At 34.8% G+C, this 27,247-nt stretch overlaps 1 protein-coding gene across 1 annotated transcript; it reads right to left on the bottom strand.

Moving 5' to 3' along the window:
- Window positions 1-6,504: 6,504 nt before the first annotated feature.
- LOC115442912 (putative inorganic phosphate cotransporter) lies at window positions 6,505-26,908 on the bottom strand. Its single transcript, XM_037438571.1, has 10 exons — window positions 26,758-26,908; window positions 21,729-21,908; window positions 17,929-18,067; window positions 15,199-15,422; window positions 13,970-14,119; window positions 11,918-12,050; window positions 10,645-10,769; window positions 9,598-9,717; window positions 8,701-8,830; window positions 6,505-7,962 (listed from the first exon to the last, which is right to left on the bottom strand). Exons 1-10 carry the CDS (start codon window positions 26,899-26,901, stop codon window positions 7,880-7,882), a joined length of 1,428 nt encoding a protein of 475 aa, XP_037294468.1. The 5' UTR covers window positions 26,902-26,908; the 3' UTR covers window positions 6,505-7,879.
- Between the last annotated feature and the right edge of the window lie 339 nt (window positions 26,909-27,247).

The raw sequence follows: 27,247 nt of genomic DNA, 5'->3' as shown, positions 1-27,247 counted from the left end.
GGATTTTAGGGGGCTTATTATTATTATTATTATACTTGTAAAACGATTTTAGTGGCTACTCATAAAGATTTTTGACCAGTGATTTATATACGGACTTTTTGCTTCGCTTTAGAAGGTATATCAAAAATACTGACTCACTATTTTTATTCTTAAATAATAAGATGTTGTTTCGATCAACAGTCGGCAACTTAATTGATTGGTTTTTTTCATTTAGTGTTGTCTGTTGTGCAACAAGTTAAAAACGTCTAAACCGCAATGTGTAATATTACAACTATTAATAATTACTGCAACCGTAAAGAAGATCTATGTCCGAAAAGATCATTGAAAGCAGGACTGTTATTATTTACGTACAATGAATAATAAAAAAATAATAATATTGACAACAGAATTGCAACAATCGTCCAATATAAACAAATCCAATACATTTTATGAAAGGCCTGTAAAGTTTCATCTGAAGTATCAAAATGTTTTAACAAAGACACCAACCCTCATTGCGTGTTTGTAAATATCTAGGAATTCAGGTTGAAGTGCGTGGCACCGGCAGGCGGGTAATGGACGCGTAATGGACTGTACTTACACAATGAAATAGTAAACATTACACAAACACCTCTCGACACTTCGCATACTCCGTTGCTAGGGCATATTTTCTAATCTCGGGTAATTAAAGAATGAATAGCATCACAGAATTTTCCCTTTTCTGGGGAAGGCAGTATAACATCACTTTCACATTTTGCCACTTATGCTTTGTTCCAATTAGAGCAAGTCCAAGATTACACTGAGTTACTTGCACATATTTTCGATTAATCAAGGTCGAAATAGAGCCTCACCTGTTTCAGATCCTAAAAACTACCAAAACTATGACGAGATCTAATTGTCTTCGTCAATCATCTCCACGCTGGCATACAATTTAATACTGGCATTTGATTTATTGGCATGTGGCTTTGCACTTTCAAATACCTACGAGCAACTAGTAGTTTTCCTGCATCCTTCAAGATTGATAGCAATGAAAACACAAATGATGGAAAGGTAGCGCCTTGACTGTGCCCAAGACTTCTTCAAGTCACTTACCATCAAGCGGCCCGCTTGCTCGTTAGCCTACAATATATATGCATAATATATAGTTCTAAAAATCATTGCCCTGACATGTGATGTTGGTTTCCCTTCCCACTAGGCTATTCCTGCTCAAAAAATAATGGAAAATTAAAACGGATTACAATTAAATATTCAATGATAACGTAATCCCCATTTATTGCTTCATATTTGTCTACCAGTTGTTTGATTTACGTGTGTACTTAGTGATCTGCGATTTAATGGATTTTGTTGTTAGACTTGCGATGGATCCTGACTTTACACAAATTAATAATTAAGATTTATTATTTGACATGTACTAACTATGTAGTTTATAAATAAATTCGAGACATTGTGGAACTCTAAGTAATACTGCGTGACAAGTTTCGTTGAACACCAAGCAGTGTTTTGCTATTTACAGTCTGAGGTATTTATTTTCGTGGACACTAACTACATCACCTAACTTAAATACTTTTGTTCATTTAATACATATACTTGGAAATATATATGTTAAATGAACAAAAAACTCGAAACTTATAAAATTCTTACTCTTGACAAATCTTAGGTTTTACCTTAAATTTTTGAGCTGTACAAAATTAATAAAGGCTGTCATTCAAATATTCATAACTTTATACTCTATGGCCATAATTCTCTGAGTTATTAAGGAATTTGTTGAATTATTTATAGAGCTTCCAAACAAGAAACTATTCTTACATTCTGAGTATTAACATAAAAGGGAGATAAATTGAATGTAACTTTCAATGGCCAATTTCTAATTCAAAATTGTTTCAGGGATGGAAAATGTATTTTGTATTTTAAATGAGTACAAAGGCGGCATTAGACTAATAGATTACAATATTGTTGAAGAACTGACGAGAGCTGGTTACCAATTTGTCGTTTGGACAAGCGATCAACTTAACTTTGTGGTGTTAACATACTTCAAACTAAACTCAAGTCACAAATCATTTTTATACAGGTTAAATGTATAGATTTAATAGTTTTGGGAAGGTATCATATATATTTTGTTTTCTACCAAATAGATGAAAAACCCCTGGTGTAAAATATGTAAGGCTATTTTTGACTCGGCAAAGGAAGTACGTCGTTCCTACCCACCCGAAAACATTCCCCACGCGAAAAGTAAACCCAGATCAGGTTAAGCCCAAGCATGACTAGAGGCTTCTACAAAGGTTTTAATAAAAGCGTAAAGAACCCCGCGCGGAATTTTCTAGAAAGTTTTCCTTTTGCGTTTCAAACGTCTAAGCGGTTCTCGTTGACTGATGTGGTTCGGTATTAATATGCAAAGTCGTGTGGCATTTGTTGAGGACAGTTCAGAATTTCAATGGATTTTATTCTATTTTGTTGTAATTTAATAATTTTACGATAAAGCAAAGTAGGCACGAGATATATTTACAAAATTAAGTACCAGGCTTCGAAATAAGAAATATCAAGAAAAATACTACTGTTTACTACTAGTTTTTTAAAAAAAAAAGTATTTGTGGTTCGTATCATGGCTTCGTATTTTGTATTGGAGCTCTGATATATAAATTTCGTCATGTAAACACGTCTTATACCTATAGCAAAATAATTTAAAGTGACAACGAGATGAGGAACGAGTGATAAAACTTCTCTCAGAGTTCTCCGCGAGAATTTTATACCTACATACCACGGACTCGGCCAACTTAATAAGAAACACTACACTAGAATCAAACTGACAGTCGCTGATTACATACGTATTCATGATTTCAGCCTAAAAGTGTAGAGGGAGGTGCAACTACATAAATTTTTGGCTTTGTTTATTCCATCTCACAATTTTTTAGTTTATGAGCCCATCACCATTTTAGCTATAAATTACAATCCCAAATCAAATATTATTTTTAGAATTAAAAAACTAATTGATTCTGGTTACTTATCCTGAGACCCAAAAACTTTACGGTTTACAGCCCAAAGTATGTAATTTTGAAATGTGAAATGTAATAAACCGTATTGTATCAGCGTCATTGGCAAGTAGTATTGCCTCTTACATTAGAGCAGGCCTGGGACAGTAGTGGAGTAATTTAATACAACTCTGAAATTACATTTTCGATTCTTCAAACCCTCATTAAATCCCACGCAATAGCCATCAATTTGTAACTTAAGTGGTATTAGTTTGTCGTTTGAAAACTTCAACGGGTCGCTGCAGATGCGACCTTCGACCTTGACCTTCACCTCGAGCTCCAACTTTACTCCATAACTATCAATTTGAATGTTTACAGAGATTTTATGTAATGTTGAAATTGTTTCAAGTGTGTGAATTTACATTCGAAATTTATTCTTCATTATAATAAAAGCTGAAGACATTGTTTTTTTGTTTGTTTTGATACGTTAATCTGTGGAGTCACTGGTCCAATTATTTTCTATTGCTATTAAAAAGTTATGCTATTCTTGAGTGCAATATTTAATCCGCCACTTCTAAATTAGGTCGATCTGGAAATCCTTTTTGGGAGGCCCATGTTCAGCAGTAGCATTCTCTCTTTCATTCATAGTTATTAAAATTAATTAAAAAAAAATGCATATGTTAACTATGCTTTAAGTAATATTCCTTGCTATTCCTTGTCCCTCGCCCTGTTTTTTACTATTCTGTGCTCGTAATGAAACCAACTGGAGCGTAATTGGAAAAAAATATTAGCAAGGAGTTGTTTTCATTATAGGGTTCTGACTAAAATATATTTTATTTATAACATGTGTAGCGGAGTTTCTTTTATTATATCTAGGTATAAGCTATTCCGCAGTTGCTTGATTTTTGTGTTCGCTTCTTTTCTTATCTGTGCTTTCTGTGCTATCGCTCTCTTCTCCTTCTTTTGTGTTGTGGAAAATTAAACTCCTATTTGCGATCATGTACCGCCTGATTTTATTTTACCTTGGCAAACTCTTTACGGTCTAATAATCTATACTCACATTTCTACACATGTATTACATCCGCCATAAAGTAGCAGTGTGGTAACCCTAACGTGTTTTATATTAATGTTGATTAACACTAACTCTAACATCGATGTGTATTAAAGCCCAATAATTTTCAATAAAGCTCTGCCAATTCAGTGCATAACTCACAAACGCTTGAATTCTTTTCCTGATCTACAGAAAGGCCATACATGTAGTACCTATAGTACACACGTTTTCAGTGCACTTATAATGCACTGAACATTTTGTTGCAGAATTCTTATTATTAGCTAAGAGTCGTCGATCGTAAATGCGTGCAGAGAAATTGGAATGAAAAACACTTGAGTCCTGTTCAAGGAGAAATATTAATGGAAGGGGAATGGGGTCGGTGAGGGCGACGCGATAGCTTATGCAATAGAAATAGAAATCCTTTATTGCATAACGTAAGTACTTAACATACACGTGGATCAAACATAAAAATGTTCCAAAATATTCTACGGGAATAGATACGGGTGTGCAAAATTACTTTAGTACACAGTTCTACCACTTTTACATCCTTGTTTTATATAATATATGCACCAATTAATTTCTGCACGCGGCTACGTCAATGTAAAATTGTACTGGAGTCGTAAGGTATATTTATTCGGAATAAATCGTCACTTAATATGTATTTAATATTAATCTAGAACTTGAGTCCATATGTGCCCTTACAATTCAAATCTTCTTACGTCTGAATATCCCCAACGATCTTCGCAAGCTTTAATATCTGTCATGAAAAAGTCAGATTTGTAAAGTTGATTTATATGCGTAACGTGTTCATTGAAAGTTAAACAAATGCTGTTGCTGAATACTGAGAGAATTGCGCAGATTTATTTGCTGCGAAGGATGTCAAAGGATATTATATCATACTTTTTTCCTTTTGAGATAGTTTCTTAAATACGGGATTAAAATTTTATTTATCTTTGGCGGATCGGATTATTCTTCTTTATACGCTGACTCCATGCAACATAGCATCTAACACCAAAGCATTTATTTTACTTTTACCAACCATTTCTACCTAACATCAAATTTCATCATTTCATCTAATCCCAAGCAAAACATGCAGAAGCAAAATGTTGTTCGGCCTGAGATCATACCCAGGATCTTCCAGTACACAGCCCATAATAAAAGCTAAAGTGGCGACATTTTTAATATCTTAAAGTATTTTCAAAACTTTTATTACTCTAAAGATAGACGTGTGAAGTACACAACGTGTAATGAACTCTCCAGTTTTAAAACATCGTATCGATCTCACTCCGTCCCATCCATCATCTATACACACTTACTTTATTGTGTCGCTTAATTTTGTTTATCTTAGTATGTATAGGTAGGTACTAAAACTATCTACATTCTACACTTCTAGTTTTAAAGATTGAAATTTATGAGTTTGAAAAGGTATCTTTGGTATTACCGAATGGTATCTAAAACTCTTTCGTTTATAAAAGGTTTTAAGCTATACTATTACTGAGTAAAATAAGCCGTATTTTATCTTTAATAACTTACGCGCAGAGAGGCGCGATTGAATACCAATATTTTTAAACTGAGAGCTAAACTGATAATATTATTGCTGAAGTTTTTGAAATCGTTAATTTGATACTAATTGCTCCTTTCATTCCAGACTGTTGCGTGGTCGCGTGGCGCACTGTGGTGTTGGTTGATCGAAATGTTAATGTTTCACTATGTACATTTTAAAAATTTACAACATTTACTGATTGACTCGGTGACGTGGCATTATGACAGAATACACATTGGAAAGTGGGTGCGTCAATTGTGCGCCTGCCTATCCCTTTGTCGATAAAAGGGTTGAGTGTGTGTGTATAAAATTTAAAAGATAAAACTATTTGCCTATCGTGATAACTCCTCAGGTTATGGAAATTCTTTCTCTGATAAAACCTACATTATTCCTTTGAGCTATAGGCTTTACACTGAATAGACTAATTATACAGACAGAGACATTCAAGTAATCTATATAGTGTAGTAAGTTTTGTTCCAAAACCAGATTAATGAGATACTGAACGCAACCAAATTGAGTTAAATAATTCAATCAATGTCTTGGGGATTATTACGTTACAAGATGTCTCCGGGTGTGAATTACGGGTAATTGTCGATTATAGGACGTCAGCGGCGACATTATGTGCTTTCAGGTTTGTGGTTATTGACTTAACTCCTTTGAGGTGTTTTGAACGTTACTAGTTGATAATAGGCCAGATTATATGGCCTCAAGATATAAGTTCAGGCTTTTATAACGAAGGGAGTTTCAACAAGGTGAGTTGTGTTAACAAATTCAGAGGCTACTGTTTTATTAAAAGGTTATGAGGGCTGATATTTCAATCATAATGAAAGTTATGTAACTAAATTATAAACATAACATAGGTACATATTATCTCAATACAATTGTAATTTTAATTTATTCGCATAGTAATTAATCCTATAAAACTGAAATATCAGCCCAGCAAAATGTTTGCGAAGTAAATAAACACATACAATTATTCACATTTATTTACACATTCGACGCTTTCGCAATAAATATTATTTACATTAACTAAATAAATACGTTTAAGGCACAATGGATCACAATCTGCTCGAATAATGTCTTTGGTTGAGTCTAGTAACAAAGAAATGTTGGCAAAGATTTTTACATTAATATATCATAGTGTAACAAGATTGTTTTTAATGGCTGAATGATTGGACCAGCAATTTGCAATGGATGTTAAAGTGCTTAAGCTCTTTGTAGTCTCTCCAAAAGTACTTGACAATACGCGAATCTTATGTTAATTACAGCCTGACTAGGAACATAAAAAACCCCACCATTTTATAGTAAAATTTGGAAATAACTTTTAGTATTGACAATGCTAACTTTAAAATAGAGAAGCAATAGTGGCACGAACAAAACAGGTTTTCTATTTTCCTGGTCGGACTATACAATAAAATAATTTTCTAGGTAGCGATCTTTCAACTGCTATGGACTTGTTACACTTGGAATCATTTCACAGTAAAAATAGATTTGATTGAAGCTAAAGGGTAGGATCATATGGTTCTGGCTTTATTGTTTCAAATCCAGTTTTTGTACTTGAATCCCAATAAGTATTTATACTTTTACCTACCTTTTGATGGGAATTAAATGTATATTCAACTTTCGAATTCTTAATATCGTCAAATTAATCGATTTCGTAATTTCGCTTTGGTACCTTTGTACTAAACTTGACCTAAGCGCTTATTTCACCACGTCTCAGTAACTGCTTCTCGTCTAACAAATAACAAAACCAAATAATTAGGTAAGTATCAAGTCCTACATTAAGGTATTTAACTTATTTTTATTAAAACATTTATAAAATATGTACGTCGTATAAATTGTAGAACAGAAAAAAATCATTGAAATCTGGTGAAAAGCCTACAAGTTATAAGCCATTGAAATTAGGCAGGAGAGGTGATTGTCAAAAAACAGAAAAGGGACGCAAGATTTGCATGTGACGTCAGCGGGCATTACAATGTATGCAAAAGACAGAGATGGAGCGATATCCTCACTCCACGCCCACTCCTACACGTAGCAATATTAGAAATTTGATTAATTGCCTTATTTCTTATCAGATTTTAATGCGGTTTTCACCAAAGGATTTCTTTTTTGTGTTAATTGCTGTTACATATTATTACAAAATGCTCAAAATCGAACATAGTCAAATATCTTATTAATTAGGTATTTACTATGCTGGTGAATAACAATGCTCATGAGTACTTTCTACATTAGTTGTGTGCTTCTTGTCGGCTGAAGGTTACTGCGACATTCTGAAACAAGCCCCTACTTTATCACTGATAACTTATTAATGTACAATTATGACTAGCTTACAACATAAATGTCTTAATCGTTATCAAAACTTGTGTTCTCCTGTGCTCTTTTTCCTTGTCGCGTTACTTTCTTCTTTTTGGTCTTGACTCCGTCTTCTGCAAGAAAATATGATTTATTATTAGATTTAAGTAATTACAATACTGTAGAATCTAGAATAATAAAAAAAAATAAAAATATTTTTAGGCAAGTAGTTGTAGTTTATTTCTTAATTCTTAATAATGAATTCGTTCTAATAGGCCCTAAGTAACAGATATCCAAAAATATTTTCGACGAATAAGTAACGTGTGCTCTTCTCAGCAATAAATGATGCTGGATGAGCCATCATCATGGAGCCAGGTGTGATGATTGACAAAAGTCATGTGCGTTTGGCTCATAAAAAATTGTAGAGGCCAATAATAACTGGGACTTTATATCGTCGTAAAAATACCCAAAAATATAATAAACTTCATCATGCGAACAACGGCAAGAAATTGCAAATGTAGCAGAAATATACGTAAAAACTGTATCGTTTGGTTTTACGATTTGTTTACAGAGACGGTTTATGTCAATGCCTACAACACAAATTATTTGTATACGGCCTGATGGACCATAGTGCTTTGTTTATCAGCCGAGAAATACGTTCATAAAGTTTTCTTGAAGAATTAATACGTCACGCATGTATGTAAAATATCAAATAAAGACAATAAAATGACAAAATATGGGAAAGCTACTGATTGGTCCCTTGAAATTTATAGTTGCGTGAGGATTTCTAAAAATTTTTCTAAGATATTGGTATGTTTAGTAATGAGCTATCCTCGCTTATGTATTATGATAGTTTCGTTATTCATACTAACCAATAGGAGCAGGTCTCGGCTCGTTCCATTTCTGCACGTCGCCAGAGATGAACAGCAAATAGAAGAGATTGCTCAGGAAGTAGAACGCTATTGAAATGAAGAACACCTTTCGCCACTCTGAGGCCTCTCCCTGGAAATGAAGAATAAAACTATAAGCTTAGTTCCATCTTTGACAACGATTAGAACAATTAATGATATCTATCCATTCTTTCTTTTTTAAAGCGGCGATAGCCTAGTTGGGTGTGGAACGGACTGCGAAGATGAATGTCCGCAGGTTCAAATCCCAAGGGCACACACCTCTGACTTTTCTAAAATCATGTGTGTATTCTTTGTGAATTTATCGTTCGCTTTAACGGTGAAGGAAAACATCGTGAGGAAACCTGCACATCTGAGAAGTTCTCTATAGGAATTTCGAAGGTGTGTGAAGTCTACCAATCCGCACTAGGCCAGCGTGGTGGACTAAGGCCTAATCCCTCTCAGTAGTAGAGGAGGCCCGTGCTCAGCAGTGGGCAAGTATATAATACAGGGCTGATATTATTATTTCTTTTTGAAGTCGTTTGGTGTAATCACCGATATGATTTAATGTCTATATAACTTGCTTCAGAGGTCGAAACTATGGTGGTTGTATGTCATCGTGAGTTTTCATAGTCGGTCGCAATTTATCAGAGTTACCCAGAGCAACGCTATGTGACCATATTCAATTACTATTTCCTTCATTCATTAATAAGTACATAAACAACTAAGTAAAGTTCCATAAAAGATCCTTATTCTTCTGTTCTCAAACAAATTTCAAAATTTGGGCATCGCGATGTCTGTTTTCGTCTGCTCGGTCTATTTCATATTTTCCACGAATCCTGCCTCTTAAATATGAATTCCAATACAATAATATTTAATTACCTGATCTTGAACAACAATGCTGACGCTCAAAGGAGCCATGATAGAGAATATGGCACTGATTCCGTTTGTGATGCCCATCAGGGTGCTCGCGTGGTTCGGAGACAGATCGATATGAGATAGCTGGAAGAGAAAGAAACAGTAATTAGTCTTATGCTATGACAGATAAACATAAAGCTGGTAACCATAAGAGATTCTATTCAAGGCCATTGAAGGCTGGATCAGTAGCATCTCAGCTTACCCGTCGGGAGAAAAAGATGTTGGGTTACATTATAAATATCGGTGGCTAAGGGTCTATTTAACCTTATTCCTGTCGGCTTCCCTTTATGTAGAATATATTACCATTAGAACCATTTGTAGACCGTATTTATGTTATATTTTGTGTAGGGTTCCCTCTGCTAACTATTATGGTTAGCCTACGTAGCTATGTGAAGCTTCTTTATATTATTAATATGGTAGCGTAACAGCTATACACCAGGTTAGTCACTTAACATATAAATTAAAAAGAGCTTCAGAATTCCGACTTTTCATGAAAAGTATATGTAATTAACGTATCTTAATAGTAAAATTGTTTAATATTCAACTATTTCTTAGTAAAGGTAACTAACAAGACGGAATTTGTAAAATGGCGCCTCAATTATTTTAACTTTTCAACTAAAGCAAGCTTCGCAATCCATATAACCAGGATAGTTAATTGCTCGGCTGGCTAAACCGTTTAGCGCTCGTTTTAACGATCCCGTGTAAGTCCCCGAGGCTCGGCGATTTATAGAGATTTTTATTTAGGGATTTGTACCTTTCTCACTTCTGCTTGTAATCTTTTAATTAAATTTGGATAATCTGCTGATTTTTCGTAGTTATTTATTGCATTTGATATTGTTTATCGCGAGTTTTAACGATGACTGAAATTTTACCAGAAGAATAAAGTAAACACCCGCATTACTAAAATATGGTAGACGAAGGGTTATTTCTCTTGTAATATTACAGCAGCTTTTCTATACTTTAATATGAAAGAATATGGTACTTAAAAATGAATGTTATATGAGTACTCACCATAAAGCCCACGTAATGAGCGCCGTTGAGTCCCACTGTAAGGGTGAGGATGACGACGGCGAGGGTCAGGTGACCAGGCGGCAAGTACGACAGCCCCAGCAATGCAACAGCTGGACCCCAGTGCGCTGTAAATACAAGATTGTATATTACTAAGTTTATAATAGATGTCTAGATTATTTTTGATGCAATACTATAATGTAAATGTTTATAATAATAATATCAGCCCTGTATTATATACTTGCCCACTGCTGAGCACGGGTCTCCTCTACTACTGAGAGGGATTAGGCCTTAGTCCACCACGCTGGCCTAGTGCGAATTGGTAGACTTCACACACCTTCGAAATTCCTATAGAGAACTTCTCAAATGTGTAGGTTTCCTCACGATGTTTTCCTTCACCGTTAAAGCAAACGATAAATACACAAAGAATACACACATGATTTTTTAGAAAAGTCAGAGGTGTGTGCCCTTGGGATTTGAACCTGAGGACATTCGTCTTAGCAGTCCGTTCCACACCCAATTAAGCTACCGCCGCTTAAATGTATTAATGTAAATGTTTACTGAGACCAAATATATATTCGTGTATGCGCTTACAAAGTGACTATTTAGTAGTGAAGGCAAATATATATACAATTATTATATATATACGATTCAGTTTCAGCAAATACCAACGTCACATCAAAAGATTCATTAAGAAAAATAAATAGGTACTACATTAACGAAGTCTGGGGGAATTAACAGTAAAACCTAGTTAACCTGCTGCTACCAAATTAATTGACATTCGCGTACAAATTATAAATTCCTTTGTAAATGTAAAAGCAATTCATTAACTGCGCGAGTACTGAAGTGGCTTATTAAAATGAATGTCTACGGGTGCTTATTAGCGCCAGCTTACTGAGTGGAGTTAGACGACTTCACCAGTATGAAGATATTAGTTATACACATGTTTAAATTAGAAGCATTTATGTTTAAAAATGGCCTAAATTAAGTAAATATTCATTTATAAATGAATTGCCCCGTTGTAGCAGTTATCCAGGTAGGTTATAATAGGTACATTGTAGAAGCAAACACCATTATTTAAATTATTAAAGATGTTGGATGTCGAGCCAAGAATAACTTCTTGATTACGATTATAAAATATAATCTGTCTTGGAAAAAAGTTTAAAGAAAAACCTAATAATAGAATTTTCTTGAAATGATTTTAATCATTGATCGACTAAAAATCTGCCTGTTTAGACATGAAGACTATTATAAATGAACATACAGAGGTACTTACCGATAGTATTGAAGATCTTTCTAGAAGTGACTAGCTGCACGATGTTCCTGTTCACTAAAAAGTCGGCGGTCCAGCTGAACACGAAGCTGAGGATGTACATGGCCACATATGGAAGTGCTGATAGCTTACCGTTCTGTGGAATATATACAAAAGTTAATTCAAATAGACATGGGGTCGGCTTATATGTGTAGCATTGAGAAGGAATAAATAAATTTATAACTAACTTTCTTCTGGTATGTATTAGCTTTTCCAAATACTGAATAAATAAACCCAAGAGACTACATAAATCTTCTTTTATTTTTGAAGATTTTTCACGGAAACTATCGTACAGTTACAATAAAGGGAATTAAGAATTTTTAAAGTAGTGGAAATTGGGATATTAATCGAAAGGCTACAAAGATAAATTCTGTGCGAAAATCGAAAAAATAATATTTAACCAAAATCCGCAACCTAATGCAAATATTAATCAACTGTGTATCGAAGAAGATGTTTTACTCGGAAGCTATCCATGCTTTGACGTGAAAGATCGAGTTTGATAAATATTTCATCAGAACTTACTCCTGTAGCTTCCATCAAAGGTTTTAATCACGAGATGAAACTAGACCACAATATTTTGCTAAGTATATCAACCTTTCATATTTATAAGATTAGATTTTTCTCGTGGCTTACTCGTGTTAAACTCTTTTTGAGGAATAAAACACTCAATTTACATATTGCCGGGTTAAAAATATAATAATATGTGAATCAGTTAATCTTGAAGTTGGTATAGTTATGTTAAAATATAGCATGATATTTTATATGGCAATCTATTACAAATATATAAATTAACATTGTTATTATCACTACTAATATTATAAAAAAGGAAAGTTTGTGAGTTTGTTTGTTTGTAAATTTGTAGGTTCTAATTTCTTGAACTAGATGATAGATCGATCTTAGAAATTCTTTCACCAATAGGAACATTGCTGCTCCTGGCTGCTATAGGCAAATTTTTATCTCAGGAAATGATTTACCCTGGCCAAACTTTATCACACGGGTGGAACCACAAGCAAAAGCTAGTATTTAATAAAAATAATTTTCATCCGGGAAGCAGATGGATGAAAGTCGTTTATAATTTCTATTTCGCTAATGAAATACTGAAGAAACGAGTTACGCACCTTGAAGTCGCTGCTAATTTGTAACACCAGACACATAATAGCGAATTGTGAGAGAGAAATCTTATAAATAATTTACATTTGAAACAAACGTGAACCATAAATGTATAATTAATTATATACCATGGGCACATTTAAACAGAGCTACATGTGAAAACTTTTGCAAAGCAAATATTTAGTACATTTCGTTACTGAGAAAACATTCCTGTAATTTTATTTGCTTTTTTACTAAGCTAGACGCGACATTGAGATAATATTACCCGTGTAGTTGAAGTAGAGTATAAAACGTGGACTTGTGATAAAAATCTTTTGATTTGATTTACTTTTGATTGATAATTTATAATCGCCTTTTAAAAAAAGGAGGTTCTCAATTCGTGTATTTTTTTATGCGGCCATGGCAGTGTGACCCAGCAGTACCTAATAGTAAGTGGAGTGGAGTCCAATACAATGTCGACTGACGATATCCGATTACCCCTCGGCAGTCGACACAATTATGCCAGCCAATTATGTGTTTGTAATTTTTTTACCATATATATTTTTTATTGTCTAAGTAGGCTGACGAGCACGCTTGACTCCTCTGATGATAAGCGACAGCGACCATGCAAAAAACTTTAGCAACATCAGTGATGAAACTAAACTGCTACATACAGAAAGTATTTCCACTATATCGGTAGGATATATTTATCCGTCCGGGTAGCTATCACCGTTGAACGTACACAACGTGTCAAAACAGTATCTGTGTTTGTATATCCACTTTCAATCTGGCCGGCATTATTATTAATTATGTCTGGTTGCAAAGAGTAACTTCGTCTCGTCAGTCACTATTTGGACCCACGCCACTTACCATCAGGCGCTGTGAAGTCGCTTTACCGTCCCTATAAAAAAGTAAATAAATACATACTTCCTTAATGTCGACATGCAGTACGTTCTTCATATAAGACGGGAGTTCGGTGAGCAGCATCCAGAAGCCGAGGTTCTGTCCGCAGTGCGCGAGCAGGATCGCGTAGAACGGCAGCGAGGTCAGGATGCTACGCCAAGGTGTCGGCATTTTCTATCAATCAAAAACAGCACATGAATACACAAGATAGAAATCCACTCCATGACCATGCTGCAGTCTTCGATACCTCGAGTAAGAAATCAGTGAAGTTGTATACCGAAAATTCGTAACATAAAATCTATTCGTTTTGATCGTTAGTCGGTCTGTTTTGATTGGGTTAATTTCCAAAAGACGAAATCGATTTCATCAGACTTTCGTTAAAAGGTGTAGAATTTACCAAAGAGGAATTCACGGAACAGTTTATCATACAAAAGATGTTTAGGTTACCATAGCCCTGGAGAAACAGTTGTTCAAATAATCATATACTTAAACACGTGATTTTATGAAATGTTTACTAACGTTTACAATTTTATCTGTAAACAATTTGACGCTATTTGATATCTTTAAACGATCCGTGTATTTATAATTGTAAATCAAAGAAAACACTCAACTCCCTTATCAATAACATGTTGAGTGCAAATAATTTAATCGTAATCGAAGTTATATTGTGAAATCGTTTTATTTATATTGGACATTATAAGATGTACAGCCATTGTCTTTTGAAGAGGTTATTCGCTATGGAAACAAAGTTACGTTGACAGTATTAACAGTAGTTTTAAATCTGTTTACTTATTTAAAAAACTAACAAATAGTTGAATTCTATCTTAGACTTAGTATAGTATAGTGGGCTATTATTACTCGACATTGGCAACATCACCGATAAATAAATGGTGGTGCCATAATATAAAAGACGAAGAACAAACGGTTACACTTAGTTATAGAATAAATCCATACAGTGATTTTAATTACCAAGTCAGTCCAAACTACAAGTGCATTTATGATAATTGTGTAGAATAAGCGGTATTTCCATGATTTTCTGAGTCTGGTGTAATATCACATCCTCGAAACCAATAACAGTATGATAGTCACCTTTAAAATTACTTTTTCCAGTATAAACCTTAATACTCATACTAATTACCACTTTAGTTAATAATTTTATCCCTCGCTTTGCAATTGGAGAGATTCTCATCGAGTTATCTCCTGATTAAATCGCATAAAGAAAAAAAGTATAACCAGTTTCAAAAAATACTCACAGTATGTCCAATATCATCAGAGCCGGCATTCGTCTCGATGTACTTTCGTTCCTCTTTAGAGATCCATCTGCTAGTGCCAGGAGTAGAGGCTCCGAGCACGAGCCACAACGCTGACCACACCAGGCATGTGATACCAGCCACGTAGAACACAGAAGGCCAGCCCCAGGAGCTCGCGGAGAGCATTCCAGAGGTCATCAGCTCGATTATCGTGCCTAGTTGAGCGCCTGATGAAATAGATGTAATAATAAATGTGATGTATGTTCCCGCTTACATCTCTGAAGAGCGAGATATCAGTGCATGCATTTTGGTAGGCCTTTATGTGTTTGATTATTAATGAGGGCAAGTGAATGTAGCCTATTACAATTTCGAGCATAAATACCAACACTGGTTAATATCAGTGCGTTATTTAGTATTAAAAAATAAATTGTGTGCTCGCCTAATCGTATCTAGAATCTAGTCAGTTCAAATGCTCTACAACTAGATGGATGAGGTAAAAGAAAGTAATGTAAAACATCAGGGTTTAAAAGACGCAGACTTAAAATAAAAAAAAATTATTATAACTTAAAGAAAATAAATAAATTTCCCTAAGGCGACATGAAAAATTTCAGAACCGCCGCACAGATATTTTTAGTGGAATATTTTCTTCACAAAATCTAGTGGGATATAAAGTCACAAGTCATTTGCATTCATTGTAAATACAAACCGATTCTCAAGCGGTTTGCATTACTATTATATTTAGCTAGACTGAAGTTGCAGAGGAGATTCAAAAAGGTTTTTTTTTTATTCAAACCCTAAGGTGATTAAATCTTATTTGCCATGCGCCTAGTACGTCACAAGTCCTTAAGGATTAGATTCATAGACTTACCCCCTTATTCATAGACGTTTTTTATCTAACGACCGAGTAAGGCTGTGATAACAAGTCTGTTTCTCAGTGCTGACGGCATGGCAGTCTTCGCAGTGCGTAGACGTAGGGCCGTTGTGATTGGCTAATATTGAAATACAACAATAATAACCAATCACAACGGCCCTATGCCTATTTCACAGTGCCGTTGGGCACTGAGAAACAGGCTTGTTATCACAGCTTTACTTCGTCCTTAGATAAAAAACGTTTATGAATAAGGGGGTTAGTTTTTACATGTTCACGTAGATTCCTTAGTGAATTGTGATATTTTGGTTCCTTTTACTTTATATTTACATTTGCACATAATATAATAAAGTTAATGACGTGCTATATTTTTTTTAAAACATATGTTGTTCGTGTCTACGTTCGCGTCAAAGATTTATCCAAGAATCAAAGTTCTACTGTATACTTACCTTATATAAAGAGTAGTCACATTCTTTGGCACCTATAATATATTATTACCATGATAGCAAGATATAGACAGTCTTTTATACGTTGAATAATCACAAAACAAATGCACTTTACGCCTCAATTCCCGAAGGGATAAGCCATACGTTCAATCAAGGCACGCATTTTTCGCCATATGTGCACCGTTCCATTACGTGATAAAGGGCGAGGGTAAAACTGAGTAGAAAAATTAAAATCTCTGTGCCCGACTCGGCATTCCAACCCGGGAATTCATAGCGGTTTTGTACTGCGCACACAATACAGCTACGCCACCGAGGTATTGCTTTAAATAATTTATTTAATCATGACATAAAATCCATTCCAATAAACGTAAATATTGCTAAAACCTATCAGACTTCTCTCGACAAACCTTTGAGCGACATGCGTCAGTAATGCTGCAGGAAATAGGATGCACTCCCAAAGACATCTTTATGCGACGCTTAGCAAGGTGAAACTACACTCTGAGCTCATCTTGTATTAAACATCCAATTTATTTGCACGGTAATTTGATGGCAGTTTGATCTCCAGGAAGCTCTGAAGTCTATTAAAGGAATTTATTACTAGAAGACATAGTATCCTGTGCTTTGAGTGTTTGCTAAGACGACATTAATGGTGTAGTTCTTGAACAGTGAAACGAAAATTTAGATGAATAGAATTTTGTAGGTCAAGCCTTTATCGCTAAAAAGTTAGGTAGAGAAGCAACTGGTGCCACATTTCACGGAGTATATTATACATTAGGAGGTGGGCCTACTGCCACTATGAACAAACTGCAATCACGTTTAACACGAATTTCCCGAACTAGGAATCGAGCCTACATCCTCAGTCTACACGACGCTGCCGCGAAACCAACGATAGTACAAACAACTTCTGACTCTTATAGCCAAATTCAAAGTTCTGGTACATGTAATTAACCTCTATTAACAAGTTGGGAGGCCGACACTTCGCCAAAACAATTGGACTCGTTCTAAGGGGATTGCGGGCGAGCGCTCGTTTGTACGGCCACCGCAACATGATTATGTTTCCGATTGAGTTATTCTCAGTTTGTGTGCGCAGGGTACAGAATTTGGGGTGCGAAAAGTTTAAAAGGGAAGTGAAAATAGGCCTAAACAATTTCTAAAATGGTTTATAGTCACAATGTTGCCGTAGTTAGACTACTTATATAATATTAGATCGTAAATTCGAATCGTTATTAAAACTTCTCTTGGGTGCTTTAGTTTCACCCCTGCCTACCCTTTCGAAGGTAAAAGGAGCGAGTGTGTATGTAGTTTCAAAACTTGTTTCTTTGGACTAAAACTGGTCGATAATACGTAAATTTTGTTGCGATTTGTGATCTCACGTTACAGTAAGATTAATTTGTATAAGTGAAATAAGACATAACTTACCGGCATAAACGAAAGTGCCGAGCCGACTCCTCTCCGCCACTGGCGCCCAGTGCCCCAGAAGTCCGTGCAAGCTGGGGTACAACATGCCTTGCGTCAACCCCATAACAATACGACACGCGCATACCGCGATCCAGTCACCCTGAAAAAATACAACATTATTAAACACTTTCTTTGGCCGGTGGGTACTTTCTATGGGCTACACTTCGCATAACATTAGATGCAGTGAAGCCACTTTGTCGAGCCACAATAAAAAATACATGAGACTTAAGACAGGAGGATAGGACATCGGAAGGTTGGCATTTATTGAGAATTCACATTCAGAAAATGATGTAAGTAAGTATGTTATTTTGAAAATTTGACTGCAATTTGTCAACATGCATGAATGTTTAAGTTCATTTTTGGGAAATTGATATTTGAGTTCGTAGTTAATTTACTTAAAGTATTGCAGTTAAAATAAATTTAAGTCTGTTACCACATTAGAAGTGGAATGGGCATTGCTAATGGAGGTAGAGCAAATGCTGATTTTCCGATAATCTCAGTATCCTTAACGCCACAACATAACAAAACGGTTTTAAAGACAGTGCTGTAGTCCAACCGGGTCAAATAACCCCATTGTGTAGACCAAACTATCTTCAAACTACCTTAGCAACACAAAATTTACGTATGTTTTTATTTGACAAAAAGTATTATTATTTTAGAATATTTAATAACGTAATAACGATACAGGAACATTATTACCCGCAATTCTCACAAACCCATTACTAAAACAAATCTCGATTTGTCGTACGTCTGTACCAATAAACGCTAGTGTGACCTCCAGAAGCCGTTTTAGTCTTGAACAAATAACGCAAATGATAAAGGGGTAATTCTAGTCTAGTAGACATTTATGTCTAATGAAATGTAGCGATATAAAATGGTGATTCTTTTACTCATCTTATGTATGAATTTAAAAGTAATGTATCTAATTATTATCCCTCTTAGTAGTAGAGGAGGCCCGTGCTCAGCAGTGGGCAAGTATATAATACAGGGCTGGTATTATTATTATTATCTAATTATTTTCATCGGCTGCCATGTAAAGTGTACGTACCACTTTTAATATTCCACGGTGTTTTTTCAAATTACTAACATAATTTTATTGTCTATTGACTAAGTACTGCATGATTAGATGAATATTATAGAAAATGCTCAGTAAATTACACTAGTTTCTGTATCCTATATACTGCGACACTGAGTAGTCACTATTTGGCGATATAAATACCTATAGAATTACTTACACTAACAATGTATATCCAAAATACATATGCGGTCTTCTCCGTTACAAAACACGGTATCTAAACACTCACTGTCACCCACATAAGTAGCTGAACAAATTCAAAACTTCAAACCTCTATACACATTTGTATCCTCAGTAAAAAATGTCTTCATAAAAATAAAAGTATTTTAATATACATCACATAAAGTTTTTTTAAATTAAACATAACATAAATATGCGATTCGGAGTTATGAATTTTATCTCTCAAATATTACCATAGCAGAAACATGTTAGTTCACTTTCATAAATTAGTACGCGTGATTGTGCCCGCGGGAGACAAACGCCTCGGCAATAAAGAACCCTGATGGCCTACAAACTAGCGCTGCTACGGCAACCGACGTAAATTATACCAGTCTCATTTGTTCTACTAAATACCGCTTCTTTTTATCTTATAAGGGAGCAGCAGCTAAATTTTTGTGCTGGTTAAGTAGTCTACACATCTTTATAAAATTACTGTCTACATCTTGTTGGTGTTTTTACATAATAGTATAGCAAGATAATCTAAATAAGCGAATGTTAAGGGAAGCTATTTTCGCTGTTAGAACTACAGCGGATAAAAACTGTAAAAAAGTATGAACATGATTCGAAGTTGGTAATGCCATTAGGTTAAAAGGCATGAAAAGTGCTGACCACGTGTGAGCGATATATCAACGCTATTCAGTTGTAAAAAAGAAATTGAATAAAAGAATTAAACCTTGCTCTAAGTTACCAATTCATTTACAATAACAAAGAACATCGTGCCCCTCTAACGACCCATTAGCCTATATTCCAACACAAAGCTTCGCAATTAGACATAGAATAATCCTAACGCGTCGTCTTAATGCCAACAAATGATGCCATTTTATTTTCATCGCCCGCACTGCGCAGTGCGGAGACGAAAATTCGTATGTCGATACCGCGTCGAATGTTACGAGATTTATTGTCGGTGGAAATAGGACTATCTGGGAATTAGCATTTCAATCGTATTCAATCTTTCATTTAGATTCTTGAAACATTTTAGCGATGAAACGTTTTTTCGTATTGATTGTATTAAATATGTTTTTATGTGAGAAAGTACTTGTGTGTAATTTCTTTTTAATTTTTCGAGGTGATCTATTTACTATTTATTTGATTGATGGATTAATATTTTGAGGAGTTTTGAATACCAAGACTCATTTTTATTATTTACTGTTGTCGATATTCTAAATAAACCACAGCAAAATTATTTGTAACAAATTCGCAAATTGAATTTTGTAATAAATATTTCATTCCAATTTTCTCATGTTCTAATTTTATCTTTCTATTATTCTACAAACGAACTAGAAGTTATTGTATTAAGTAAACTGAGCGTGCCTTCAATAATAATTGTTAGAGAAAAATGAGGAAGAGAAGTAGTTTAACAGCATTCAGTCTGATTACTAACAATCGACCATCGATGATTGCGAGGGATAGAATTGAGTTTATCCATTCAGAATGGAAAACTCTATAGAATTTTAAACCGGTATGATTTAAAAATGAAAGTCAAAAGGATGAAATATGCGATCTAATACAAATGTTTGTAATTCGCATATATTGGTTTCGGATTTGAGTGTCCCAGTTATTTTAATACGATAAATAAATACCCGCGATCGGACATTACGTAATATGTTATACATATAATTGGCATCAGTTCTAAATAGGTACTGTTTCTCACTTTTTTGCAACTGAATAGGTCCTTTTAATATTATAAATATGCTTTAATGTGTTGTATATAATATTTCATAGCCAATTACACACAGACTATTAAATAAATTTATATGAAGTTTTGCGTATAAATAGATAACATTTTAAAATAATAACAGTTTTATCGAGGAAAACTTATTATAGGGACTTAAATTCCACGAATACATTTTTTTGATCGTGAACGATAATCTAATTATTTACATCTTTCTTTGATTGCAATTATATCATAACAAACTGCAGTTTAAAACTATAATTCGAACGCCACGTATTATAACATTTCTATTACAATTTACGTCCATAAAAAGTAACATACAAAAAAGACAATAAATTAAACGCCAGCAGGAAAACGGTTTAATTTGTAAAGTTGTGACGTCACATGGCAGTAATATAGTGGCCCAAGTTACCCTCATATCGTAATGTTATTAGAAATGAACTCGCTCGGACGAAATAAATCACTCGGTGGAAATTTCGTAACTTTGTCTAACTGTTAGGATTTAGTAAAAAGGAAGGGATGGAAGGTGATGGACTCGCAAAGTTTTCATGCTGATATTTTTTATGCAACTTAAGGATGAAGCTAATAACACCTCTTTATTGTTCAACCCTACAGGTAGTAGGGTTGAACGATTTACATATTATATAGAAAAAAGGCGAACCGCAAGCATGTCTTGTCATTAAATGCAATAAAAAAAGTAGTAGCAGACTTTAAAATCAGCATTATACTTGCTGCTCTGAGGCTGCAGATGACACCTAGAACGTTCTACTATGTTATTGTTTAAAAAATACTCACATGAACAGCAGCAAGAGGAACCAACAGATTGACGATGCCAGTAGACACCATGGAGGCGAATATGAGGAACTTGCCACCAAACCGACCCGCCAGCATGCCCGCTGGCACTTGCAGTATCACATAGCCCCAGAAGAACGATGAGAGGATCGTGTCCTGGGTGCCGCGTTCCCAGTCGAATACCTGTAAGAAATGTACAGTTTATGATTGTAAATCAAGGACAGTATATAAATGTACTTAAAGCTATAGGCTGTAGGTTTAATTCTTACATCTTCCTTTTCCCCCATGTTTTTTTACGAATAATCGTTTAAAATAATTGATTATAATGTAACATAAAATGACTTTATAAATACGTACATTTAAGCCCAAAAAATATTACGAATAAAAATTCAAAATACGTTTGCTAGTCTTTTTTTCAGTAGACGGCCTTGTTTAAATAAAATAGTTAAAAAACCAGACGGTAATCGCCACGGAGCTGGTGATAATCGTAACGAGAAAAGTCCAAATTACATCTAAAAGAAAGATATAAAAGCGAACGCTTGCGAGAACTGTAATTGCATGTTCGATTTAGATCTGATAAATACTAGATTACACGCTCGGGACCTATTACGTCAGGTGTTTAAAGAGACTAATCTTCTTGAATTAAAAGCTTATGTAGCACGTGGGAATACTGGCAGCAATAAGTCGATCGCTGGATAGTGAAGGCTAGTTCGGATTAAGCTATAATTCTAGCGAAGTGCGGTTTTAGTGCACAGCTTGCCACAAACAATGTTATCTATATATATATAGAAATGAATCCCTAATTCCCTTGGTCACTCCATCACGCGTGAACGGCTAGACTGATTTTACTATTTTTTTTGTTGTTTTTGTTATTGTCGGGAGAAGGATCTTATGAAAGAAAAAATTAAGGAAGTTGAGCGGAACGTTAGAAAATTTAAGAAAAGTTAATTTCAGCGATTGACAGAATACGAGCTGCAAATTCATAGTTAAGACGGGACAACGTCTGTCGGGTCAACTAGTTTGTAATGAAATGAATTGGGGAAATGGGGGGATAGAATATAATATGGGAACTTTTATATCCTTCGAACTGATACCCAACAGTGCTTGAATATTGTTTGGCGATAGAAAAAGTTAATAAGGCGGTACCTGCCCAGACTATACCCATTAGACATGGTTAGTTTAGTTTGAAAACCCATTTAAAGTCCAGACATCGCTCAGTGTACGTTCACACTCAACACTCATCATCTCATCTAGAACATTCTGTCGTTTAGCTTCAAATTTCCATTTCGAAGCAAATCGGTCGTTATTTCTGAATGCGTCCCGCGTACCAAAAACGACTTCATTTGGGCTAAATGATCGTTTTTCGAACAGTTTTGTTGCGCAACCGAAATCTGGACGATTCTTTGATAGTTTATTAGGTTTTCCAGACCTTAACGGTGCCATTTAATGGGATATAAAACGAGTATCTCTACAAATGTCTTTTCGAGGGTATTTTTTGTGAAAGACTTTTGTAGTAGTGAATGATGAGAGGGACAAACTTCAGGCTTGATGGTGGGGTAACGACTGCCTATAAATAGGAGGTACACCATCTAGGCTTTAAGGGTTGCGAGCGCCTAAAGCGCTCACCCAAAAGTTTGCTGTGTTTATACAAGCCGACCCTTGTCAAGCTAACAAACATTGGTCATGTTACTAATTAAAAAAAAGGCTTACGATTACTCTTCAATGACGTATTATAAAAGAGTTAACAAGCGAACAGCCTGTATGTCCTTGACAATTAGTAATATTAGGTTATTTTGTATCTGTAATCTCTTAACACCTCAAAAATATTTTATCTTACTTTATGGCTCTCTTGAGTTATTCTGATCAAGTCGAACCATTTTGGCTCACATTGTTCACGTAATATATCTCGCTTGAGTCTAGCAATTGATAACAGTTCCACTAAGACCTCACACATACAAAAACATTATCCTACAAAAGAGCTTCCGAAGGTAATAATTCAGACATCGAAATGGCAAAAAACCGGGGGCTGTTGTGCTCGTTACCGGAATGACGATATTGAAATAGATGAGCTGTCGTTTGTATAATGTTGTATTGAAAGCACTGGTTGAATAGGTATGGCTTAGCCTATTTGAGAGAGATAAGAAAAAATATAGGTTTTTTGGAAGATACAGTATAGCTTTTAAATTCAAATATTTAGGACGTGTTTCACGTATTTTATTCGACTACTGTTGTATTAAACAGCCAATGTAAATAGTACTCATTCTATTACCATTTATTTGAGCATAAATTATAGTGCGACGTTTGTATTTGGTCGCGTTATAAATTTATGTGGCGACTAGCAATTACTCAGAAGTTGTGAAACATGCCCTTAGAATGTTAAAGAAAAAATATTTAAATACGTATATTTTTCGAAAGCGGGATACACAGTTGTTTATTTCTAGCAGTCAATATCTATTATGTTGGTGTTGTATCGAATCAAATTAAACTGTGTCAATGTGGAAATAAACATTACTGTTAATTAGTATTGATAAAAGCAACACATAAGTTAGTGAACTTACTTATAGACTTTAAAATATGATAATCTGAATTTAATTTTATGATTACTGTATTTACAGTATGTGGAGTCTTTAAATAAAGGACCCTGTACAATTGATTTTATTAGATATTTTTTTTTCATTTTACTCTTATTCTTTTCGCTCTGGGTATAGAATCCATTAACTATCGCTTTAAAGTCGGCGTTCAAAATTCAGATGCAGCATAAAAGCTATAATAGCAAAGAAACTAAAGACTTTCTTGCAAAACCAACAAAATGCGAGTCATTTAGGAAAATGGCGAAGGTACAGTTGAACAAAATGGTTTTAAGAGCTCCTTCCAAACGTCGCTCTTTGTATAAGGAATCGAGTTAATTTCGATGGGTAAAAACTTAAAGGTCAATGTACAGAGAAAGGAATAACGTTAACTTAGCGCGAAGTTTTATTTATTCATATCTCACTAACATTATAAATGCGATAAAGTATGTAGATATTGGACGTTTGTTAGAAGCAGTCATCGCTAATCCAATTTAGATAAAATTCGGTACACGGATATATCATGTGGCCCCTTTGGGTACCTATATCCCGAAAAACGCAAATAAATTCCAGGAAAAAACCATAAAAATGTTCATTAAGGAATTTAAGAAATATGACGAAGAAATATACAATGCTAATAAAAATCTATGCGGACAGAGTCCCAGCCACAACTAGTATTGAAATGTATAAGACAGATTGCCCCTATTTGTTGTGTAGTTTTTACAACAAAAGGCAGATTCATCTCCGGCATCGGCTATCTTTGATTAATGGAGGGTTGTGAGGATGAATCCTCGCTCCACGCCAACTTTATCCTCCTAATTTATTACCTCCCTCTTGCTTCTAACCCTTGGGCTTATTAATAAGCTTTTACTTAACGACCCTATACTTTGCATCGTTTTTATGTTTCTAAGAAATGGGGTTAAATTAATTAGGGATAAAAAAAATAACGAATTGACCATAGATCTAAGTAAGGTGGTTTGGGAATTTGGAGATGATGGATAATAGAAGACTGACAAAGAGGATGTATAATGCGAAACTTCGAATGTCAGATCTGACATTCTTAGTAAAGGGTAAAAGTACCCTGAACCGGCGCGAATGCATGAAAATATTGATGAAGGTGGAGGAAGCGAGAGAAGTATGCCAGAATCGTGCAAAGTTGTAGTCCATAGCCTTTTCCTATGGGATAGAGACGTTATATTATGTATGTATGTACAGTAGTTCTAACTACTATGTGTCATTCAAAGCAAAGTGTGTGCGTTGGGTTTTGAACTTGCTGACCTCCGCCTCAGTAATCCGTACCATTCCCAACCAGGCTTTACCGCTTATTTCGATGATTAGCTTCCACAGCTAATTCACGACCAAGAAGTATTAATTTATTACGTCAAATGTCAACACGGAAAATCTTATTGGGAATTTTCGGAACAAAAAGGAAATATTTCAATAAACTGACAGCTAATACAAAAATACTGAAATTCAAATTTTCCCCTTACTAATCAATTTTTAGGAAAGTAAATGTAAAGTAACTGTCAAATATTTGAATTGTGAGAACTTTTATATCTTTTAATATCGGATTGGTTCGATTTCACGAGCATTCATAAAACGGTGTTATTTGCCAGTTTATGAGATAACGGTTAATGTTCTTTTAGGATATATTTGATTTGATCTTTTTATGAATCGACTAGAATTACGTCTTTAGCGAAACTTCCAGAGTCAAAATAATATGGTTAAAAATAATTTGAGTCTTGAGACTTGAGACTATGGAATTTGTTTCTGACGATAAACACGACACAAAGTAGCGGTCACTAACTATAAAAAATAGTAATTATAAGTTTACTGAAACTGAACTTTGTTTCATACACATTGCTTAGTTTAACAATATAAAAAATACCATTAACTAAAAAGCCACAACTTTAGAACAAAATGCAATATATTTCATTTCAATGCACTTACGAGCAGTAGTTATATTAAAGCAGAAAGCTGCAGTAACTAGGTAATGTAAAAACATGAGAGCACGGAGCGCTCGCACACTGTATGCGAAGTCATGACATTAAAACTCCTCAGTCCCGTAAAGTATGAAATTTAATCCGTAGTGAGACTCAATTACATTACTGTTGAGTTAACGAGTTGTTTAAGGAATTAATTGAATTAACTTGATGAGTCATGCGGAAGCTTAAATTAATGAAATTGACCAATGTAGAACTTGATGCTATGCCAAAAATAATGACAAGCCTAAAAACGAGTCAAATTGATCAATGTTCTTTTTTAAGTAGAAAACAAACAAACGGTTTAATATGAATAGAGTTAAAAGTATCACTAAAATCCACACAAAGTTTTACTCGACCTAGGGCTGAAACCCAGGTCATACTCCACAGCTAAGGTATGCTGTCTGTGCCAAGCAGATTTCTTCAGGAGATCCCCGGAAGTGTAAGGAAAAAATAGTAAGCGTGTTTTTTTTTTATACATACCGTATATCCGTGTGAATTGTTGGAGGTCATGGCGACGATGCCGACGCTCATGCTGACGCGCGTCGCGTACGAGACCGTGGTGCCCAGGAACATGAGGCACACCATGAGGTGTCGCATGCTGATAGAGCTCTCTGTAACAAACATACAGTATTCAATATTCGATATTCATACCGAATAACATCTTTTTCTAGCGTATGCTGGCACAAGTGCAAGTGGTGGGCTGTGTTTTGAATTATGTATATCCAAACTAAAAGGCTAATTGAATTAAACGACATTTTCTTTCGAAAAATTTTTACTATCTTAAAATAAGATTGAAAAAAGAGCTAATTTTAATATGTATGAAACTGAATGTGGCTTAAGTCAATTAGCCTTCAACCGTCAATATAAAATGTGAATATAACAGCCTATCTAAATAGGCCTCTATAGTAACAACCACGATGTATACACACTGGACTGTGTAACTAGCGCCACGGCAAATGTCCCAATGCAT

This window comes from Manduca sexta, chromosome 14, assembly GCF_014839805.1.
Source record: "Manduca sexta isolate Smith_Timp_Sample1 chromosome 14, JHU_Msex_v1.0, whole genome shotgun sequence".
NCBI lineage: Eukaryota > Metazoa > Arthropoda > Insecta > Lepidoptera > Sphingidae > Manduca > Manduca sexta.
Note: the sequence above shows the minus strand (reverse complement) of the source record. Positions and strands in the feature narration are given on the sequence as shown.

Coding starts and splice junctions, on each gene's coding strand:
- LOC115442912 (XM_037438571.1), bottom strand. CDS start 26,901: ATGTTTGTTACAGAGAGCTCTATCAGCATGCGACACCTCATGGTGTGC. Junction 12,051..13,969: donor TGCATGTCGACATTAAGGAA/GTATGTATTTAT, acceptor TATATTCCACAG/AACGGTAAGCTATCAGCACT. Junction 9,718..10,644: donor CTCATTACGTGGGCTTTATG/GTGAGTACTCAT, acceptor TTTCTCTTCCAG/CTATCTCATATCGATCTGTC.